This window comes from Canis lupus, chromosome 23 (assembly GCF_011100685.1).
Source record: "Canis lupus familiaris isolate Mischka breed German Shepherd chromosome 23, alternate assembly UU_Cfam_GSD_1.0, whole genome shotgun sequence".
Lineage (NCBI taxonomy): Eukaryota > Metazoa > Chordata > Mammalia > Carnivora > Canidae > Canis > Canis lupus.
In genome coordinates this window covers 1,370,119-1,393,262 of record NC_049244.1, presented here as the reverse complement: position 1 = coordinate 1,393,262, position 23,144 = coordinate 1,370,119, and the positions used below count along the sequence as shown (strand labels likewise).

At 47.4% G+C, this 23,144-nt stretch overlaps 1 protein-coding gene across 1 annotated transcript in view; it reads left to right on the top strand.

The window, feature by feature from the left end:
- The window catches only part of ACSS1 (acyl-CoA synthetase short chain family member 1), a 58,458-nt gene that overhangs the window by 29,391 nt on the left and 5,923 nt on the right, over positions 1-23,144 (top strand). Inside the window, exons 4-13 of the mRNA XM_038570219.1 lie at positions 3,936-4,111; positions 4,507-4,659; positions 7,871-8,018; positions 9,287-9,424; positions 14,484-14,576; positions 15,768-15,880; positions 16,278-16,404; positions 17,133-17,260; positions 17,368-17,431; positions 20,138-20,256. Coding sequence (XP_038426147.1) covers positions 3,936-4,111; positions 4,507-4,659; positions 7,871-8,018; positions 9,287-9,424; positions 14,484-14,576; positions 15,768-15,880; positions 16,278-16,404; positions 17,133-17,260; positions 17,368-17,431; positions 20,138-20,256 — 1,259 coding nt within the window. The remainder of the gene's footprint in view (positions 1-3,935; positions 4,112-4,506; positions 4,660-7,870; positions 8,019-9,286; positions 9,425-14,483; positions 14,577-15,767; positions 15,881-16,277; positions 16,405-17,132; positions 17,261-17,367; positions 17,432-20,137; positions 20,257-23,144) is intronic.

Here is a 23,144-nt window from a genome sequence, read left to right as displayed (position 1 = left end):
GCTGCTGGATATAGTTTGTTAGCATTTTGTTGAGGATTTTTACATCAGTGTTCATAAGGGGTATTGGTTTGTAGTTCTTTTTTTTTTTTTTTTTCCTGTGATACGTTTGTCTGGCTTTGGTATCAAGGTAATACTGGCCATGCAGAATTGGTTAGAAAGTGTTTCCTCCTCTGCAGTGTTTGGACAGAGTTTGAGGATTGATGTTAATTTGTCTTTAAATGTTTGGTAGAATTCACCAGTGATACCATCTACTCCTGGGCTTTTCTTCTTTGGGAGGCTACTGTTTTTGAAGATGAGGAAACCAAGGCACAGAGCAACCAGTTAAGTGACTTGCCTAAGGTCACATTGCTAGTTACTGACAGAATCAGCATTTGAGCCCATTCTGCCATCAGAGTTCATGCTTTTAACATTATGCTAGGCTGATGCTTTCTTCTCTTGATGACATTGGTCACGGCTGCCAAGTTTTTCTGTTAAGATTCTTTAAAACAAGCAAAAGCAGTGGGCCCTGGATATTTAGTAGCTGGGTGCTAGAGCAGATCCCAGAACTTCAGGAACCCTGAACAACAAGGCCACAGAAGGACAGGGGCCAGGTCAGTGCTGAGGCCCTCAGCAGGGGAAACTTCTATAACTTTTCTCTAGAACTTTGCAATTAAGAGGTTCTTACGCACCCTGACAGCCCTCTACATCCAGCTATTCAGATGTCAGTTTCTGGGGACTAGGCTCTGTTGGGACAGGTGTTTACATTCTCTTGGGTCAACAAGGGGAGTGTTTTGGTTTTTTAATACCGTGTAACAAACTACTCTAAAACTTAGTATTTAAAACAATAAATTTTATTGTTATATTTCATGATTCTGTGGGGGTAGGAATCGGATGGGCTTAGTGGGAATGTTTTTTCTCTGCTCCATGATATCTGGGACATAAGCTGGGTTGGCTTGCATGGTTGGCGACTGCCAAGCACCTCTTTTCATCTAGTCTTTTCACATGACTAGCTCGAACAGCCTCAGGCAGTCAGACTCATTACATGAGTGGCTTATGGTTCCAAAAGGATGGAAGTAGAAACTGCCAGTTGTCCTAAAGTCCAGGTCCAGAATACACAGTGTCATTTTTGCCATACTCCATTGGTCCAACCAGTCTGATCATTCTAAATTCAAGGGGAGGAGATCAAGACCCTACTTCTCCTTAAGAAGTAGTATGAGACTAGATGAAAGAATTTGCAACTCTTTGATCCGTCACTGGGAGGGGGAGAGGGGAATGTGAGCATGGCCACCACGGTCTCATCATGAGCTAGGCAGCCACCTCAGTCAATATGTTCTATTCTAGAGTTTCTGTCCCCTGGCCTGGCTTTCAGTCTCTGACCACTCCCCTCACTTTTATCTTCTCTCTTGCTTTAGGGTGTGTGAGAAGTGAAGAGAGAGGGCAATATGGTGGGGGAGGGTGGAGGGCCAGAGAATGATTCTGAGGGGCTTGGGGGATGGGTGCAAAGAATGGCCCCCACGGATGTCCAAACCCTAATCCCCCCAAATCTGGGACTGTGTTACCTTACACAGCAAAAGGGCTTGGTGAATGGGATGAGCCCTAAAATGGGGGAGATTATCCAGGTGAGCCCTGGATATCTAATTATGTAAGCCCTGGAAATCAAAGAACTTTGGCTGGATGCAGAGGACATGTGGCAGAATGAGAGATCAGAGCATGAGAAGGACTTGATCTGCCTTTACTGGCTTTGATGATAAAGGGGGTCACAAGCTAGGGGATGTAGGTGGCTCTAAAGGCTGAGAATGACCCTTGGCTAACAGCAAGGGAAATGAGGAAATGGGGACTTTAGTCCTAAAGTAATATGGAGCTGAGTTCTGCCAACCCTGAATAGCTCGGAAGCAGACTCTTCTCCAGAGCCTCCAGATAAGAGCTCTGCTCTCTCACATCTTGATTTTAAACATGAAACTCCAAGAAAAGAACCCTACCAAACTCACCTGGACTAGAGAACTGTGCACTAAAATATGGGGTTTTCGAGATCCTAAGTTTGTGGTAATTGGCTATGGGAGCAATAAATGAAGGCAGATGCTAATACCAGCTCAAAAACCAGGTTGGTAAAATCAGAGCTTCCCAGATAAAGTGTCATGCTGATCTGGCCTGATGCTGTGCACACACCCTGTACCCATCACCCAGCTTCAGGGAGAACCACAGAGTGAGACATGCTTCCAAGCACCTCCTAGGAACTAGGTATATACACAGAGGTTCCTGCCCTGGACAACTGCTTGGGTGGAAAGCCTCAGACAAATGAGTGCCAAAAGCTAGGCATGTGCCATGGGAAGCTGCAGAGGGCTATAGTCCACAGAATGCAGTTCTAACACGCAGGATGGGCTGGGGCCACTGCTTTCTCCTGGAGGGTCCTGAGCTTTCTTTGTCTGTCATCCCCTTGAGGCTGGGCTCTTTCTACCTGATGAATCATCTCCCTTCCTGCCCCATAGGGAGTTTACCTGGTCCAGTGTCAGCACCTGGGATATAGGCCACGATGGTCTCGGACAGGCTGCCCAGCTGATTTCGTTTCCCCAGGGTGACCGATGGCCAAGGCTGAGGAGCAGAGTGTACAGCTGAGGTCCCCTGGCATACAGAGCTCGATGACACTGCCCTGGGTGCTCCAAGCACTCTAGAGTACGCCTCTGACCCTTAGATGACCCAGCCAAGGGCTGAGAGAATTCTTAGGTGGCCTTTGAGGGCATGTCCTCTCTAGGTCCCTTGGGATGAAGAAAGAATATGTTGCTAGAGGGTACTTTTCCAACTGAAAAGCTGAAGGAGATGGGTGCCTCAGTCAGGGCTCCCACAGAAGCAGACCCTGAAATGAAAGGTCAGGGGTAGCCAGTTCATTTGGGAGGTAGTCCTGGGAACTGCTAGAGGGTGGTGGGGAGTGGGGCTGGGCAAGGGGAATCCACCAGACCAGCTTCCACAGATGGTTCCTGGAGCTCAGTTCTCCAGGGAACCCTGGGGGTGATGGAGACACATGTGTCAGGATAGGCTCCTGGGGTGGGGGGAGTGGGGTTATTTACATTCCAACCCTTGACTCATTGTGGAGGGCTGCTGGGGCTGGGCATTCCATTGGCACTTCTGCCTGTGACTTTGGAAGAAGTCCTTGGTGAAGAGTGATAAAAGCTCTGAGGCTGTGTGTGGAGCCCTGCCAGTCACTACTGTACCTGGGTGTTTGTTCCGGGCTCCTCCTTATGGGCCAGTTATAGAACAGTCCACTGCAGCCTTGATTCCTCTGGGTCATCCCAGGTTGGGGCACAATATGGAGGGTCATTCCTTTTTATTTTTATTTTTTTTAAGATTTAATTTATTCATCACACACACACACACACACACACACACACACACAGAGGCAGAGACACACACAGGGCAGAGACAGACCGAGGGAGAAGCAGGCTTCCTGCGGGGAGTCCGACGCAGGACTCGATCCCAGGACCCTGGGATCACCACCTGAACTGAAGGCAGACACTGAAGTGCTGAGCCACCCAGGCATCCCGTGGAGGGTCCTTCCTTTGCCTATGGTTCTGAAGCCCAGTTTGCCTCTGTACTCAGTTCCCTGCTCAGGTCCTCACCGTCAGTTAGCTGTGGGAGCTTGGGCCTCCCCAGCCTTGTCCTGGGCCTGGCGAAGCCTTGCCTGGTCATTGCAGAGCAGGTGTGGACCTGCAGGGCCTTCTGCTAAAGGCGAGGGTGGGGGCTTGTCACTCCTGGTACCCCCTGGGGGTGTGGCCTCTGTTTTCTGGACACTGAAGCTTCTTGACCCTGCACAGGGCTGGGGCACATGGGACATGTTGGGGCTTGGTCTCAGCATCTTGGTGATGCTCTGCCACCACGGTGGCTGTGGCCAAGGACGGTGTGATGGCCTCTCCTCTGGGAAAGTGCCCAGGGCAGATGTCAGCATACCTTTTTGTCTCCATTAGCCAAGTGCAAGGTGGTCATCACCTTCAACCAAGGACTCCGGGGAGGGCGCGTGGTGGAGCTGAAGAAGATCGTGGATGAAGCCGTGAAGCACTGCCCGACCGTCCAGCATGTCCTGGTGGCTCACAGGACGGACAACAAGGTCCACATGGGGCATCTGGACATCCCTCTCGAGCAGGTGGGTTTGCCTCACTTTGTACAGTTGGAGGAGGAGAGGTAATTATTGGGTTAACTGGGTCTGAGTTTTGTCAGACTGTGGTCCTCAACCTGGGTCCCCTAGAGGCGCTCAGGGTTCCCTAGTGGTAACTGATGGACTTACATCGTGGTTGGGAAGGTGGAACTCAAATACCACAAACATACTGAGACACTTAATATAACAGAAATGATCAGATCCTTCCTTTTATTTTGTGCTCTCTCTGCATCTGGAGTTGAACTAGGGTAGGGTAGAGAAGGTGAACTAAACCCAGTCTGCCAGGTCCTGTAGCGGCCAGGTAAGAGGGGTTCTCAGAAAGGGTAAATGGGGGCAGAGGGTAACTGCCTTGGATGGGGCCGTTTATGTCTTCCCCCTTACAGGAGATGGCCAAGGAGGATCCTGTGTGTGCCCCAGAGAGCATGGGCAGTGAGGACATGCTTTTCTTGCTGTACACTTCAGGGAGCACTGGGACGCCCAAGGGACTCGTCCACACCCAGGCGGGCTACCTGCTGTATGCTGCCCTAACACACAAGGTATGCTCCTTGGTGTGTTGGGGTGACAGGTGCTGTGCCTCTGTGCAGGGCTCTGAGTAGGGAGCCAGAGGCTGGATGAGGCTAGAACTCCTATTATGACCTGGTGCCCGTCTGTGTGAGGGGCTAATGCATCTCCTAATGCTGTGAGTTGTGGCACTGACACAGTGAGTAAGTTGGTGTGGGGACTGAGTTTCTGTGCTCATCTAGGTTTCTGGTCTGTAGCTCACTGCTGGCCTTTAGCCCCTCGGCACTGGTATCTCCTCTGAAGGACTTGAGCCCTTCCCCAGGTTGGATGCACAACCTGGTACAGCTGCATTGTGACACTCCAGGGCCCAGGAGCTTAGGCCTTCCTGGCCCCCTTCCTCCGTGAAAAATGTTACGATTATAATTTACAACTCAATTGTGTAGAGATGGATAGGTTGCTTTTACATGTTAAAATGCTTACTGCTACTTAAAAGATCTTTTTTTCCTCTCTTGGTATTAAAAAAAAAGAAAGTAAAACAGTTTGGTACACCCCCACAGGTAATGTGGGGTTTGTTCATTAGGGCCACATTTTAAAAGTAAAATTAGAAAAATATTTATTTTTCTAAGGAAACTTAAGTTCAGTATACGGAAAATAGTGGACTACCCTCTAGGGCCTATAAAGCAGATGGTATGGCATATTTTTATTCTAATAAATGCATTTAAAAATCAGCACTTATTTGAATGTGGGGGAATTGTGGGCGGTTGTGGTTTAATTGGCATCCCTGGTCACTTGGGGAATAGTTTCACTTCCCAGGTAAGATTTGGTTTTAAGATAGAGTTTATGGACCTGTCACAAAAAGCGAAACTCTGCTCTAGCTGGTGCCAGCAGCAAAGGGAACTGACTGGCCAGGTAACCAGCCATCCCAGGGTTATCCAGGAAGGGCTCAGACATTGGTCCTGGGTGGTGCTGTCTTTCCTGCCTTGGCCTCCTTCCTCTGTGCTGACCACATCCCTCCCCAGGGGCTAGAGAGAACCTCACAATCCCAGCAAAATCACTGGCCTGGTTGCAGTCCAGGGCCCCATTCTGACCCAGTCACTGTGGCTGGGGGTGGAGGTGGTGCTGATTGGCCAGGCATGGTCACATAGGGGGTGAGCTCATGAATGAGTGTGGCAAGCAGCAGGTGCTGGGAGGCACGTAGTAGGCATGCACACTACACATGACATAGTCTGAGTGGCGATGCACCCATTCCACTGGCAGCCACTCATACCCAGGACGAAAAATGTTGAAAGTGAGCCAGAAAGACATATGGTATAGATTCAAGCTGAACAGACAAGGTATTACCTGAACCCAAATCCGTATTATAGCAGTTATCTTCTCACTGGATGACCTTGAGCATGCCACAGAACCTTTCTTGACCTCAGTGTTCTCTGGAAAACCCCATCCTTCCTCAGCTCTTGGTGGCAGTGTTGCAAAGATTGACACATCAAGTGAAAATACCTTGGGAAATTTAACTACTGAGACCAAATACCAAGAACTTCAACAGAGTAGACCAAAATTTTCCCACTGGTTTACAGTGAAGTTAACAGTTTACAGTTAAGTTAAGTGAGCTTAGGGAAGCTAAGCTATAATAGGGTTAGAGATTAGTTTTTGTATTGTCAAAGGGTTACCAGGACCCAGTCTACATGAGCAAAAGAAGTCAGGGTATAGGTGTCTTTTGAATTTCTCATTGCAATAAGAGATTTTTTTTTTTTTTTTGAAGCATTAGGAGTAGAAACTTTCAGCCTTCTGTAAGATAAAAGTATGCACACATGTAGAGGACATTAGGATTGTGGGTTCTTCAGGGAGAAGGACAGTGGGCTCTGAAAGGATGACGGATGTGAGCAGAGTTTGGAGATGTGTCTCAGAGGGTCAGGGCCCTGGCTGCCTGCTGGGCCCTTTGGAGCCTGGCTGGCCCCAGGCACTTGCTCCCCTTTCTAGAACTGCGGGGAGAGAAGTCTCTAGCCCCATGAAAGAGTTGGCAATTTGGGTTCAAGTTGTACTGAAAATCCTTTCAGTCCCAGAATGCTGTGGAGCTTTGGGTATCGGTGTCCCAATTCTCCAGTCAGTGAAAGCACAGTCCTCCCTGAAAGAATCCTCCCTCCTCCGTGGGACACACCTGCACCGGGCCCTGGCTGTCTCAAGATCACTGTGCTGTATGGGGACTCCGGAGAATCTCAGGGTTCATCTTCGTAGCAAGAAACTGGGCCACTCATCCAGAGATTTAAAGATTTTTTTATTGCAAAATAGAACAATACAGAATAGAAACCAGAAAACCATCCAAATCAAATGTGTGGCTTAATGAATTATTAGAAGGCAAGCCCCACTTCAGTCATAGAAGCCCTTCCCTGCCTGTCTGACCACACCCCCTCCCCATATCCTGACTTTGATAGCGTCACTGTCCCAGGTTTCTGCACTTCTAGCTTTGTTGCCCAACATACATCCCCTGATACTGTAGCTTACTCCTCCCCTCTGATGGTTTTTTGAGAAGTCTTTTAAGCCTTTTTTAACCTGTTGGTCCTCCTCCTCCATCCCTTCCATTTCCTTAGACTTTTTTGTGGCACCCAGGCGGTTTGTCCCTCTATCCTCTGTGTTTCCTGCATAGGGCATTTGGATCCAGAGGCGGGTGGGGCTCAGGTTGGACTTTGTGATAAGAATGCAGGAGATATATATATGTGGCTCTCTGCTCAGGCTCTCAGAAGCTGATGCTGCTTGAAGCTTTTCTTGGTCTTTTTGGCTTTCTTCTTTTGCAATTTTTAAGGGATCTGAAAAGATTGTGGTATAACTTAATGCAGAAAGCTGCCCTTACTTTAGACATACAACGCGATGAGGTTTTACCAGTGGTACACATGAGGCCACCACCTGCATCAGGATGTGGTGTATCTCCAGCTCCTGGAGGCACTGGCAGGGCCCTGGCAGGCAGTCCCTGAGCAGGGCTGGTACAAGCACGACCTCCAGCTTACAGATCCACTTTGCTTGGCGGGGGCTCATGCGGTATACACCTGGGGTCTGGCTTCTTTCACTGTGGTCTGTGAGAGAGTGCTGTGTGTAGCAGTAACTCTGTCTTGTCACTGCTGTGGCTACATGGAACCCTGGGAGTGCACTTATTCTTTCTGCTCTTGGTGGCCTTAGGAGCAGCTGTGTTTTGCATTTACAGACATGTGGGGACGTGGAGTGACATGCTCCTGATGGCCTCTCCTGTTTCTGCAGCTTGTGTTTGACTACCGGCCAGGTGACGTCTTTGGCTGTGTGGCTGACATTGGCTGGATCACAGGACACAGCTATGTGGTGTACGGACCTCTGTGCAATGGAGCAACCAGCGTCCTTTTTGAGAGCACCCCGGTTTACCCCGATGCTGGTGAGGACTGGGGACCCATAGAGGGTCTCCAGGAGGGAGCTTGAGGAAGGAGGAGATGTTCACAGGAGGGTGGAGTAGAGGCCCTTGCTCTGGTCTGGCTATGGTCCTAGTGGTCCTGTGGCATAGCTGCTGAGCCTTGCCCTACCACATGGCCTGGGACCAGGGGCAATGTCTGCACTGAGATCAGATGAGCAATAGATGGCAGTCTGATTTGTCACTGGAAGGCATCTCAGGACAACCCACTCTAGCATTCCTGTCCTTCTAGCAAACTGGGTGCCTTGGGCTATCCCTTTAGAACTGTTCCTCTCATGTCTCTGGCCACCTGATCAGATCCAGCCCTTTTTAAACACCCAGGCCAGCTGCCAACCTCCTGTTATCCCAGACAGAGGGGACTTTGTCCAGCTCTGCTGCCTGTGCCTTCAGGGCCATCTGTCAGAGAGTGTTGCCTGTGGCCTGGAGCAACCTCCATGAGTTGAGATCACTTTGAGGACCCACATCTCACCTTGGCATCTTCCTCCAAGACAGCACAAAACCCTAAGTGTTTGCTGTAATGCAGTCAAATGGTGGTGGCCCTGCCAGGAGGCTCTTGCCAGGCATTCCACAGCTTGAACAGTGATGTGTGTGCAACTTCTTTGACACCTTCCCTATGCCTCTCCAGCCTCCTGATGGGCTAGATGCACTCTAGGAAGAATGTATGATCTCATGTACGTCACTTCCACCCCTCAAAGCTCAGTTCATTCTGTGTGTAAGAGCCACGGTAGCAAGTTGTGGGGGTTTGTGGGAAACCAGGAGTTTGTGTGTATGCTGGACAATTGCCCTGTGCCCCAGGGCTCACTCAGTGGCAGCTGCCACTGTTCCAGGGGAAGCATTATTATAAATCACCCCCTTAGAGATCATTTAAGTGTGACTGAGCACAAGTTCTGTTAGTGCTACACGGGTTATTTTAAAAATTCACAGTGATATCCCTTTGAACTGATCCTTGCTATATCTTCTGGGATACACCATGTGAATACAAGTGCCTAGAGCCAGGTGAAGGCTGTTTCCAAATGTGCCAGCCTTCCAAATGTGGGGTGTGCTAGGAAATGGTTGCCACAGGGAACTCCCTCTCAGAGGGCTCCGTTCCCATCCCATTGATGGGTATTGGGGTTCCATTTCTGTGAACACAGGTGTTTGCATGTATCCAGTGCCCAGTAACTGTTGACTGATATCTAAATAAGTTAGATAATGTCCGGTGGGCTCAGACTGACTGAACTTGGGCCCTTCTGTAGGTCGATACTGGGAGATGGTGCAGAGGTTAAAGATCAATCAGTTCTATGGGGCCCCGACGGCTGTCCGGCTGTTGTTGAAATACGGCGACTCCTGGGTGAAGAAGTATGACCGCTCTTCCCTGAGGACCCTGGGGTCAGGTGAGTGGCCTGCCATGCTGCAGGAGAGGGTGCGTGCCATGTGGCAGAGTCAGTGCAGGCTTGTAGATGGCTTTGATCGTGACAGCTGTGTGGCTGTGTCTGTGGTGAATTCAAACAGTGCCAGACTGAATAGGAAGCAGACGTCCCTGCCCGTAAGAAGCTTCCTGGAGGCCCCAGCTGATAATAGTCTGGGGCACAACATTCTGGATGTTTCTGTGCCTGAATTCTGTGCTTCATCTTTATTATGAAAATCTGGTAAAGTGGCCCCAGTCTTCATTAGTGGCTGCCTAGGATTGCAGCGTGGGAATTGAGCATGGTTCACAAAGGTGTTTCCCTATGCTGGGTGCCGACTGGTCCCAAGGACTGGTAAACACCATTCTGTGTTTGTGTGCTGTTCTGGCTGTAGGTATTTCTAAGGCAGAGGGTTGTGAGACCAAAAATTGTCTCCACTTATGATTTTGATAGATGTTACCAAGTCATACAAAAGCATTTTGGAAAGGTGATGTGGGGTTAGTTCAGATGATACGGGCAGGGTGGAAGGTACCCATGCCTTTTCTCTCTCTTTTTTCCTGATTCATTTCATTTCTGCCCCTACACATGTTGTCAGTAGGGAAAACAAGGGTAGGGAAGCCCTCTGTGCTCCTTGGGTGAATACTTGGATCTGTTTGGTGGTTTTTCACAAAGGAAGCATGTGGGGCAGGTGCTACCAGGGATGAGTCTTGCTGCCAAATGAAGCCATGAGGAAGGGAGCTCAGGTCCACATGTACATGTCACTCCTCAGTGACGTTCGTGTGCAGCGCTATAACAGGTCTTAGTGCGCTGGTTCATTCTGTTCCCTTGCCTGCAGTGCCTTGCTGCCCCTCCCCACTTCTGAGGACTCCATCCTTCTTCAGGGCCCTTCTCTGTGAACCTTCTCCGGTGGAGTTCCCTGGCTGCTCTGGACCTCAGGCTCTCTGCTCTCAGACACATCTATATGTTCTTCTGGGATATCTGTTCTCATGCTGACTGTTTCACTGGGTGGTGGGCTCTCCAAGTCCCAGCCATCTGTGTCCTCAGCACCCCAGTGTGGGGCAGTGAGGGTCAGTGAGGGTTGGCTGCTCACCTTGAAGCTGAGTGGCAGGCCCATGAGCAGGAGGCCTAGGTGGTGCACTGAGGGCTCGACACCCAGATGCTGGCATCTCCAGGGCAGATGCTACCCAGCAGTGCTGCCTCCTGCCCAGGATGGCCTGTATCTTTGCCTGGGAGACATGTTTTCAGGTGCCTAGCTCCCCTGTCCTCAGGGTCTGCCTTCTGGTTAGGGTCACCTGGTATCCGGATGACCAAGTACTTTTGAATTTTCCAGGTGGGGTCAGCAGAGTTTGGGGCCCCTTTCTAGATGGTGAGTCTGAGATGCATCTCTTGGCACATTTAAGCTGTGGAGGGTGAAGCCTGCATGTCCTGAAGGGAGCCATGTGGATGGAAAAGACCTTCCCTCCATACCATAGGGGCTGTGATGTGCCCCTGCACTCTGGGCCAGGCAAAGCTTGGGGACGGAGGGCAAGTAGAGGGCCACAGAAATTCAGATCCTCCAGATGCCATCTGCAGGCCACCTGAATGGGCCCAGGAGTTAGGTCAGGGTAGGGGTTAAGGGAGGTTTGGTTTTCCAGCTGCACTCACGAGAATTGGCTACTAAGGAAGACTTTCACAAGGACCCCAATGATAAGGCATGTGCTCTGAGTGCTTCAGAAGGAGGTGCCCAGCAGCTGCATTAGAGTGGGGGTGCATGTCCTGTCCCAGCCAGGCATCCCCTCTGCCAGCCAGGCCATACGTAACCAGATCCACTTGCTCTCTCAGAGCAGGTGTGGCACAGCTCGCCACCAGGAAGCACACCTAGAGCCCTCCCTGGACTCTGTATTTTGTTGGTCTTGGAGGCACATTCCTGCCAAATAACCAGCCCCAACTGCAGAGTCCTACAGGGCTTTTCCTGGGGCCTGGCTATCAAGAAGCAGTGGTGACAGGCAGGTAAACAGCACCTGGCATCTCCTTGCATGGGGGAAACGGAGGAGACCATGAACCAGTAAGCTTAGTGCCTTGGCCAGGGCCAGTGTGGTGCTGGTCTCTCACTACGCTTCCACAGCTTGAGCTACTTCCAGGTGGCTGGATTAGTCCTCACAGCACACCAGGCTGTGGGAGCATTGACTTCATTTAATCCTCCTAGCCAGCAGAATCCAGCTTACTCAGGACTTCAGCCCCAAGATTTGTGTTAAGATTTATTTTTTAACTTTTTAATTTCATAAGCAACACACAGCTATCCTCTTGTTAGGAAGAAAAAATTGGAACATGGTCATGAAAGCTGACGTCCCCTGTGAGTGCTGCTCCAGGTGACCCTGCTACTTGTGCACCTTCTGAGGCCTTCTGCACAGTTACGTTCCTGGGACAGATACAGCGTGGTTCCAAGATGTCTTTAATGTGAACATGATCACACTGTGCTATCATCCTAGTGTTTATTTGACCTCAGCAGCATGTAGTTTTCCATATGGCTCTGCTCTGTGGTTTGAGAACTTAATTTTATCCTCGAGTGGTGGTTGCCGTGGGTGTGGTCTGGTAGTGTTGACCATGTGGTTGGAGATCCGGGCTGTTGGAAGTTTTCAGCTTATCTCATGGCTTCTTCTTACCTCCTTGTGGGCGTGGGTGTGGGTGAGTGCAGGGGTAGTGCACACAACACCCAGTGCCCATGTGACCAGCATGGGAGGCCCCCACCAGGTCAGGCCTCCTCTACTTGCTGCCTCGTGGGTGGTCCTGAGCAAGAGGCAACCGGCATGAGAGTATTTCACTGTTTAAGCAGCAGTATGTCTAAGCTGGCAAGTTCTGGCCGAGTGCCAGTCTTGTATGGCTGTTTCGTTAGGGTAGTAGTTTAGCCATTGGGGTTGCTATAACAAAATACCACTGACTGGGTGGCTTTTTTTTTTTTTTTTTTTGATTTAAATTTATTTTTTATTGGTGTTCAATTTGCCAACATATAGAATAACACCCAGTGCTCATCCTGTCAAGTGTCCACCTCAGTGCCCGTCACCCAGTCAGTGGTGACCTGACTGGGTGACCCCCCCCCGCCCACCTCCCCTTCCACCACCCCTAGTTCGTTTCCCAGAGTTAGGAGTCTCTCATATTCTGTCTCCCTTTCTGATATTTCCCACTCATTTTTTCTCCTTTCCCCTTTATTCCCTTTCACTATTTTTTTATATTCCCCAAATGAATGAGACCATATAATGTTTGTTCTTCTCCGACTGACTTACTTCACTCAGCATAATACCCTCCAGTTCCATCCATGTCGAAGCAAATGGTGGGTATTTGTCATTTCTAATGGCTGAGGAATGTCCCATTGTATACATAGACCACATTTTCTTTATCCATTCATCTTTCGACTGGGTGGCTTATAAACAACAGGAACTTCTTTCTCACAGTTGTGGAGGCCTGGAAGTCCCAAGGTCAAGGTGCCAGCATGGTTGCTTTCTGGTGAGGGCCCCCTTCCTGGGTTCATAGATGCCTTCTCTCTGTGTCCTCACATGGTTGAAGGGAGGAGGGAGCTTGGTGTGGTCTGTTTTATAAGAGCACTAATCCCATTCCTCAGGGCTTCATGACCTCCCAAAGGCCTTACCTCCTGATACTATCATCTTTGGGGGTTAGGATTTCAACGTATGAAATCTTAGGGGGACACAGATGTTGAGGTCATGGTAGGTAGACACTGAGAAATTGGGGGGTAGTCATAGGGTACAAGTGCGTGTGTGTGTGTGTGTGTGTGTGTATACATATATATGTATACATGTAACAGTTGTTACCTATACATATGGTTGACCTTTGAACAACATGGGTTTGAATTGGGTGGCCTATTTACACATGGATTTTTTTCAATAAATGCAGTGCAGGACTATAAATGTGTTTTATTATTTTCTTAATATTTTTTTATCTTTAGCTTCCTTTATTGTAAGAATACAGTATGTAACACATACAACATATAAAATACAGGGTAAGTGGCTATGGTATTGGTGAGGCTTCTGGTCAACAGTAGGTGATTAGTAGTTTAGAGGGGTCAAAGTTATACTCAGAATTTTGACTACATGGGATGCTGGTGCCTCCAACCCCTGTGTGGTCCAACTATTGACTGTGTACATGTATATAAAATTACCCAGATCAAGCTGTAGAAATTTCCAGACCCCAGAAGGTCAGTCACCCCCAGTCACAACCACTGTTTGACCACTGTCAGCATAGATTGATTTACTTGTTCTTGAACTTTGTACACATGGGCTCATGTGGTATGTGCCACTCTTGTGCCTATAGGGGCATGACTGTCAGGTCAGCCCTGCTGTGTGTTTGCAGTGGTTTGTGTGTTCTTGTGCCTGTATATCACATGAATATACCACAGTTTATTTCTCCATTCCCCTCTTGATGGCAGTTTTTGTTTTTAACTGCTGTGATCATCTCTGTATGTGAGCACATATATATTCTTTTCTGTAGTTTTTTAAAAAATATTTTATTTATTTATTCATGAGAGACACAGAGACACAGGCTCCATGCAGGGAGCCTGATGCGGGACTCGATCCCGGGACAACAGGATCACGCCCTGGGCCAAATGCAGGCGCTAAACCGCTGAGCCACCCAGGGATCCCCCTTTTCTGTAGGTTTTTAACCAGGAGGGATGCTTTTAATAATAGGATAAATGTAGATTTAGCTTTAGTAGATTCAACCACAGTTTTCTAAGGAGTTGTATCAAGTATGCACTTCTTAATATCAAGAGAAACATCCAGTTGCTCCCCAATTGCATATCAAATTATACTCCTGTAGTGTATGTGATAGTTTCTCCTACATTCTTGCCAACTTTTTAATTTTTCACCTGATGGTGAAAATATCTTGCAGTTTGTTTTCATTGGCAGCCGTTAATGTGATGAATCTCACTGCCTTTTTAGTTTCCTTTTATGTCCTTTAGGGAAATTACAGAGCTGTTTTCCCTATAAAAACCTATCCTTTTTGGTTTCAGATTTATTGAGATTTATTATATTGTTTTTCCTTTTGTGTGTGATTTCAGTGGGAGAACCAATCAACTTCGAGGCTTGGGAGTGGCTCCACAAAGTGGTGGGGGACGGCAGATGCACGCTGGTGGACACCTGGTGGCAGACAGGTGAGAATCCCTGAGGAGAAGGGGTCCAGGCATGACTTTGGAACCTGGTGCCAGGCTTGCTTGCTGTGCAGACAGCACATGAGGACCTGTGGCTGAGCCTGAGTTTTGTAGGGTCGAGTGTGAGTGAGGCTCTGTGATTGCCATCCAACACCACTAATGCCTCAGCCCCATGCATATGTGGTGGTTGGAAAACCCAGTGTCTGGAAGGAGAGTCAGAGCCTGGCTGCTGGCTTGTAGCTGTAAGACTCAAGGATGTGTAATGATTTCTCTGAGCCTTGGGTTCCTCATCTGTGAAATGGGGATGCTCCACTACAGCATAGAAAGTATAGAAAGAGGTGATACAAGTGCTGTATATTGTCCAAGGCCTGAAAGGTAGTAGGTGATTAGCTAAATGTTCTTTTTCCCTGTAGGGGCCACATGCCCAACACAAGTATGTCTGATGCAAATGGGCCCTATTGTAAAGGACCAGACTCTAAATTTAGATTTTAGTGAGAAAGGCCATTTTCTTTTTCCTGTGCCATTTTGTTTTGCTTTGCCCCCTCTCCTCTGGGATATCTGACTTATTAGGATGTTCAGGGCAATAGACTACCACTGATGTAATAAATGTAGCCAACTGGGATCTCGTTCTTCAAGAAGTCATAAAGTGAGGTTGCAAATAGCTCTGTCCTCCATTTGGGAAGGCCCAGGATGGAGACTCTACAAGTGAGTCTTGTGAGGCATTTCCATACAGGCTGATAGAGGGAAGTGCCAAAGAAATACTTGAGAACAATTGTGGGTATTGCTTTACATAGTTTGTGTATGTGTGTGTGTGTGTGTATGCGTGCACGTGCGCGCGCCCAGAAGCAACTCATTTCCTGTCTTCCTATGCAAGTAGGTGGGCTCTGTCCTTTGCTGCAGAGCCAAGGATGAGGGGAGGCAGCACCTGCCTCCGTGGAGTACTGCAGCTCCTAGGACTGGCTCCTCTGCCGTGGGCCTGCATCTTGTTTCTGCAGATGAAAGGACCAGAACCTAAGTCTGGTCTTGTCTCAGAAAGATATCTTTATGTCACTGGGGGCCAAACAGGGACAAATATCCACCTCCCACCCTGAAAGAGCACTTGTGTGTCTTCCATGGACCCTTTGATGGCATGGTCTAGATTAACATCTCTAGCCCTTAGGCCCAGCCTGCATTTCTTCCCCATTCTCCCTGCAGAAACGGGTGGCATCTGCATTGCACCACGGCCCTCAGAAGAAGGGGCAGAGATCCTCCCTGGCATGGCGATGAGGCCTTTTTTTGGCATTGTCCCAGTGCTCATGGACGAGAAGGTAAGGGCCTTGCAGAGGCATGCCCTTCCTGCACACATGCCCTGGAGAGCTCCTGGCACTGTCTGTCCTCCTGGCCTCCTCTGCCCGCTGACTCACATCACACGTGCCTGGCTGTGGTAGGGGGCAGAAGGTGGAGCATTCACTGCAGCATCTCCTCAGGGACACATAGTTGAAATCACTGCATGAGGTGAGCCCAGGGTCCTCCTGGAAGCCCTCACAGACTGGTTCCTTACAGTGGAGAAAGGCAGTTCCTTTGGAGGCATGCTTGTCATTTTTCACATTTCTGTTTTTCATGTATTTCTTTGATGCTTCCCTCTGTCATTTCTCAGAACATTGGTTCTTTGCTTCTCAAGCAGAATCTGTGCATTCTCTCACACATGTGTCTTTGGGTCTATAGGGAAAGGTCGTGGAGGGTGGTAACATCTCCGGGGCTCTGTGCCTGTCCCAGGCCTGGCCAGGCATGGCCAGGACCATCTATGGAGACCACCAGAGATTCATGGAGGCCTACTTCAAGCCTTACCCAGGTGAGCCAGATAAAGTGGATTGCATTTGCATACACTGGGAATCATAGGCACAGAAAATGTTTTTAAGGTCACAATGAGTGAGTGTAGTGCAGCAACACTATGGAGTTAGAGTCCTGCTTCCTCTCCCTCCCTGACCCTCCTGGTCTCTGGAATGAGAAGAGTCCCTGGGGTATAAGTGGGGGTGCATGCAGAGCCTGAAGTGCCTGACCCTTGGTCTGTATGTCTTAGGTTACTAGGAAAGAAGAGTGAAGAAATCACTCTGGAACACTGGCATGATGGCTGGCTGCGAATTTTCTTCTGGCTTTTTATCTCTTTCCTGGTTTGCTTTATGTCATTGGGTTAGATTATATACACAGTTTGCCTATTGGAACCCATCCTCTTTATTCTTAAGCTTGTGAATGAGAGTCACTTTTGGGGATGCTTAGGTGCGCTCCTTGTATATCATCTACTCCCCAGATGTTTGCAGTTGTGATGTCAGAATTCTGCTGATTTGGAGCCACTGCCCTTTCCCTAGCACACAGCCAGATGGCACCGTCTAGAGAAGCGTTTCCCTGAGGGGTTGACAGGAGGGCAGGCAGGCAGGAAGTCCGCAGAGCTGGGGCTTCGGAGCTTTCTTCTGTTGAGCAAGGCCCTGGTGTGTGTCCTGCTGTGTCCCTCCTGGACGGATAGGGGCCCTGCCGGGTCCTGGTTCCAAGGTTTTGGTGCTGAATTCCTCTGCTGTGGTGCAGGCCACTACTTCACTGGTGATGGGGCATACCGGACAGAGGATGGCTACTACCAGATCACAGGGCGGATGGATGACGTCATCAACATCAGTGGCCACAGGCTGGGGACGGCAGAGATCGAGGATGCAATGGTGAGCAGCTGGGCCTCCTTTGCTTGGGTGCGTCCACGACGCCTTGTATCTCCTTGTGTGCTGACTTAGGTGGTTCATTTGCATGTTTTGTTTTGTGTTCTGTACAGGCTAACCACCCTGCTGTGCCAGAGACTGCTGTCATTGGCTACCCGCATGACATCAAAGGAGAGGGTGAGTGCCCACAAAAGGTGTTCTTCATTCCTGGTCTCATGCACACTGTGGCACTTTGTAAAAGGAATGGACCTGGGTGTGGGTGGTAGGGGTTTTTATGGGTCAAGCTGTTGCTTTTTTCTGTCCCATGTAGAGATTTTGGGTAAGGAGACTCGATAGCTTGTATGTTAGATGAGGGTCAGATTTCTGCAATGTCCTAGCTCTGATGTCTTTTAAGGACACACATCCACAAGCAGCCAGGACCTATTTGGCCCCTGCTGTGCTTAGGCATTTCCTCCTATGTCCACATTTGTGTGGCAGCCCAGTTTTGGAGGGTTCACACGAAACACCCTGTCCTGCTCACAGCGTCTGGCAGACAGGAGTGCCTCGGAGTGGGCCCTCTTGTCGCTCTGGGATTACTTTTGTAGGAATTTGTGTGTATGTTTTTTTTTAAAAGACTTTATTTATTCATGAGAGACAGAGAGAGAGGCAGAGACACAGGCAGAGGGAGAAGCAGGCTCCATGCAGGGAGCCCAACATGGGACTCTATCCTGGGACCCCGGGATCATGCCCTAAGCCAAAGGCAGACGCTCAACTGCTGAGCCACCCAGGTGTCCCATGTTTTTGTAGGAATTTGACCTGTGGTTTCCACTGCAGGCTGACAGGCCAGGGGAATGCTGATTGATAATCAGAATAATTTTTTTTTTTTTAGAATAATCTTTTTTTTAAAAAATATTTTATTTATTCATGAGAGACAAAGAGGGAGAGGCAGAGACACAGACAGAGGGAGAAGCAGGCTCCCTGTGGGGAGCCTGATGCAGGACTTGATCCTAGGACCCCAGGATCACAACCTGAGCCAAAGGCAGAAGCTCAACTGCTGAGCTCACCCAGGTGTCCCTCAGGATAGTCTTTATTGGAAGACACATGTTGTTCCAAGGCCTGCCAGTTTCTAAGCGGGTGGGTCTGGGAAGGGGCAGGGTCACCTGAGTATTGTAGTGCCCAGTGCAGTGTGGCCACACTCACTTGGCCTGTGTGACTTGGACACTCACTGACTCTATACTGCACTGCTGGGAAGACTGTCCTTCACTGCCTGGCCAAGCAGCCTGGGATTGGGTGCTTGCCCTCTTACTGTCAGGACATCCTGTTTCAGTGTCCTCCAATGTCATCTGCCTTCCTGCCACATTGTGTGCCATGGTTCCAGTATTTACTCAAACACTTAATCCAGATTGACCCATTGTAAAATTTAACATTTATTTAAACACTTTTGAAAAGGCATTTTCAGTTGCTGTGAGAAGCATGTGTCGTCCATGAGGCTGTTGCCCCTTCCTTGGCAGGAGACTGGAAAATGCATGAGAGCAGTCAGGGATAGGAAGGGGACAGAGATGGGAACAGGTCCTCTTGTGTGACACTCAGAAGCCTTGGTTCACCTTGCACCCCCATTAGCAGAAACTGCAGCCGAAGTAACTCTGGGATCAGTAGGCCTTTTAGTACCTATCAGGTTGCTGGGAAGAATGTGTGCATCATGGGTATGATGAAAGACGTTTCTGATTTCTAACAACTTTGAGCCTCTATTCATTGGTAATACATGAACAACAGCAAAAGCTGTTTGGTACCTGTTTGTTCCCATTTCCTGTGTTTGCACTTGGACTGAGGGGAGCCCCTGGGTCTTGTCTGATTACAACCCAAACTTGGTGAGCAAAAGTCCTGCCTCATAGAGCTTACATGCTGGAGGGTCAGGGGGTAGAGGGGAGAGACAGACAATAAGCAATAAACACAAGTAATGAGGAAACTACGTAGTGGGTTAGGCAGCACGTGCCATGGGGAGAAGTAATGAAGATGGGGTGGGATCGGAGGAAGTATACCCAGGCGGCACATACATAGGAGCTTCGTGTATGAGGAGTACCGCAGGCCATGAGGGAAGACAGACTGACCATGGTGGTGCTGGGATCACTCATGTGGGGAGACAATAGAATTGGATCTCTAATGTCCCACATTTGCAAGGTGATCCCAGGTGGATTGAAAAGGAATGTAGATACCTGTGGGAACCACTGTTAATCCTTTCTGGAACATGGTGGGATACTGACAAACAAAATTTAATGTTTATGCTAAAATAATTGATTGGCCAGCACTGCCCAACAGAACTTCCTGCCAAGATGGAGCTTTTGCTCTTCATCTGTGCTGTCCAGGACAGTAGCCACAAGCTACAGCTGGCTTATGTGATCAAAGAACTGCATTTTAACCTTAATTTCATTTACATTTAAAGAGCTACTGTGGCTAGTGCCCACCATGTTGGACACATACCCACAAAATTAATTGCCATGTGCTATGTTTCCATGTACCATGTCACAGGACTGGATAGTACATCTCCTGTCAGCCCACATTATGGGCTACTTCACAGATACAGGGATAGCAGGAGAGGTTGAGTCATGCCTCCACGGTGACGTTCCCATGCAGTCAACACCAGAGCCAAAAGGAGTTCTTATCTACATGTGGGCTTCACTGGGATGTTCAGAGAGCTGTTAGAATTGTTTCCATTTAGAGAAAAGAATGACTTCCCACTTTGAATGAAACAAATTCATCTTTAGGGCTGCAACTAGAAGTGGCAACTGCTACAAGTTGCCAACATATGATTTAAAGATCCTTAAGATTTTTTATAACTGTCTACAATGCTCTGCTTTGGGAGATGGTTCGGTGTGGAACACACCCTGAAAGTTTGATTCCTTTCAGGTGCATTTGCCTTCATCGTGTTGAAGGACAACACAGGTGACACAGATGCAGTGGTGAAGGAGCTCAAGTCAGCAGTGGCCACCAAGATTGCCAAGTATGCTGTGCCCGATCAGATTCTGGTGAGTGGCACCTGCTCCTAGGTGTGATGGCGCTGCTCGTTATAAGCCGCCTCCTCTATTTCCCACAATTAACAAACAATAGTGATCCCTTCCATCAGCAGCAAAATGGATATTAGCTATTAGGTTTCCTGGGATGTAGGTGGGGATGGTGAGCTGCTGTATCCTCAGATGGGAGGAGGGGGTGGCCAGAAGGCCTCACAGCAAACATTTGTACAACTCACCTGTTAAGAGGATCATGCTGGACAGGATTAGGTGCTCCCTTTGGCATGTGGAGGCTAGTTATAGGAGCTGGGCTAGGTAGTGAAGAAAATTAGAGATTTTATTTACTTTTTTAAAAGTTTTTATTTAAATCCAGTTAAGATATCATGTAATATTAGTTTTAGGTGTACAATATAGTGATTCAACACTTCCATACATCACCTGGTGTCTGGTGTTCATCATAACCAGTGCACTCCTTCATCTCTATCATCTATTTCATCTACCCACCCCCCCCACCCCTCTGCACCTCCCTTCTGGTAATCAGCAGTTTGTTTTCTATAATTAAGAGTCTGTTTCTTGGTTTATCTCTCTTTTTTTCCCCCTTTGCTCATGTATTGTTTCTTAAATTCAACATATGAGTGAAATCATATGGTTTTTGTCTTTCTGATTTGTTTAGCATATATTGTCTAGCTCCATGCATGTTGTTGCCAGTGGTAAGATTTCATTCTTTTTTATGGCTGGGTAATACTCCATTGGATATATATATACCACATCTTCTTTATCCATTCATCAGTTGATGGACACTTGGGCTGCTTCCATATTTGGCTATTGTAGATAATGCTGTTCTAAATATCTAAGGATGCATGTACTCCTTTGAATTAGTGTTTTTGGCTTCTTTGGGTAAATACCTAGTAGTGTGACTGCTACATTGTAGGGTAGCTCTATTTTTAACTTTTGAGGAACCTCCACAGTTTTCCAGAGAGGCTGTACCAGTTCACATTCCCACCAACAGTATAAGAGGGTTCCCCTTTCTCCATATCCTCACCGACATCTGTTGCTTCCTGTGTTCTTGAGTTTGGCCATTCTGACAGGTTTGAGGTGATACCTCATTGTAATTTTGATTTGTATTTCCCTGATGATGAGTGATGTTGAGCGATGTTGAGCATCTTTTCACGTGTCTGTTGACCATCAATCAGTACTGTCTTCTTTGCAAAAATGTCTATTCATGTCTTCTGCCCATTTAATTGGATTGTTTTTTGGGTGTTGAATTTAATAAGCTCTTTATAGATTTTGGATACTAGCCCTTTATCAATTCATCTGCAAATATCTTCTCCCATTCTGTAGGTTGCCTTTTAGTTTTGTTGTTTCCTCCACGGTGCAGAAGCTTTTAAGTCCCAATAGTTTATTTTTGCTTTTGTTTCCCTTGCCTCAGGAGACCTATCTAGACAGAAGTTGATGTCAAAGAGGCTGTCTGTGGTCTCTTCTTGGATTTTTATAGCTTCAGGTCTCCCATTTAGGTTTTTAATCCATTTTAATTTATTTTTGTGTCTGGTGTAAGGAAGTGGTACGGTTTCATTCTTTTGCATGTTGCTGTCCAGTTTTCCCAACACTATTTGTTGTAGAAGTGGTCTTTTTCCCACTGGATATTTGTCCAAGATTGCTTTGTCAAAGACTAACTGACCATATGGTTGTGAGTTCACTTTGAAGTTTTTGATTCTGTTCCATTGATCTGTGTGTCTATTTTTGTGCCAGTGCCTTACTGTTTTGATCACTACAGCTTTGTAATATAACTTCAAGTCCAGAACTGTGATGCTTCCAGCTCTGCTTTTCTTTTTGAAGGTTTCTTTGGTTATTGGGGTCTTTTGTGGTTTCATACAAATTTTAGAATTATTTGTTCTAGTTCTTGTGAAAAATGTTGGTATTTTGGTAGAAATTGCATTAAATGTGTGTAGTTGCTTTGGGTAGTACAGACATTTGAACAATATTTGTTCTTTCAATCCATGAGCATAGAAGGTCATTCCATTTGTGTGTCATGTTCAGTTTCTTTCATCAGTGTTTTATAGATTTCATAGTACAGATCTTTTACTTCTTTGGTTAGGTTTATAACTAGATATCTTACTGTTTTTAGTGCAATTGTAAATATGATTGATTGCTTGATTTCTCTTTCTGATGCTTAATTATTGGTGTATAGAAGTGTCTATATTGATTTTATATCCTGCAACTTTACTGAATTCATGTATCAGTTTTAGCAGCTCTTTGTTGGGAGTCTTTTGGGTTTTATATAGAGTATCATGTAAGCTGCAAATAGTGAACATTTTACTTCTTGCTGATTTGGATATCTTTTATTTCTTTTTATTTCTGATTGCTATGGCTAGGACTTGCAGTACTGTGTTAAATAACACTGGTCAGAGTGGACATCCCTGTCTTGTTCTTGACTGTAGAGGAAAAACTCTCAGTTCCCCCCCATTGAGAATGATACTAGCTGTGGGTTTTTTGTAAGTGGCCTTTATAATACTGAGGTATGTTCCCGCTAAACCTACTTTGTTGAGGATTTTTATCATGAATGTACTGTACTTTATCAGATACTTTTTCTCCACCTGTTGAAATCATTTGGTTTTTATCCTTTATTAATATGGTGTATCAAAAAAAATATGGTGTATCACGTTGACTGACTTGCAAATATTGAACCACTCTTGCAACCCAGGAATAAATTCCACTTGAACTTGGTGAACAATTTTTTAAAATGTATTTTATTGACAATTTTTGCATCCAAGATCATCAGGGATATTGACCTTTAGTTCTCTTTTTTAGTGGAATCTTTTTTTTTTTTTTTTAAAGATTTTATTTATTTATTCATGAGAGGCACACCCAGAGAGAGGCAGAGACACAGGCAGAGGTAGAAGCAGGCT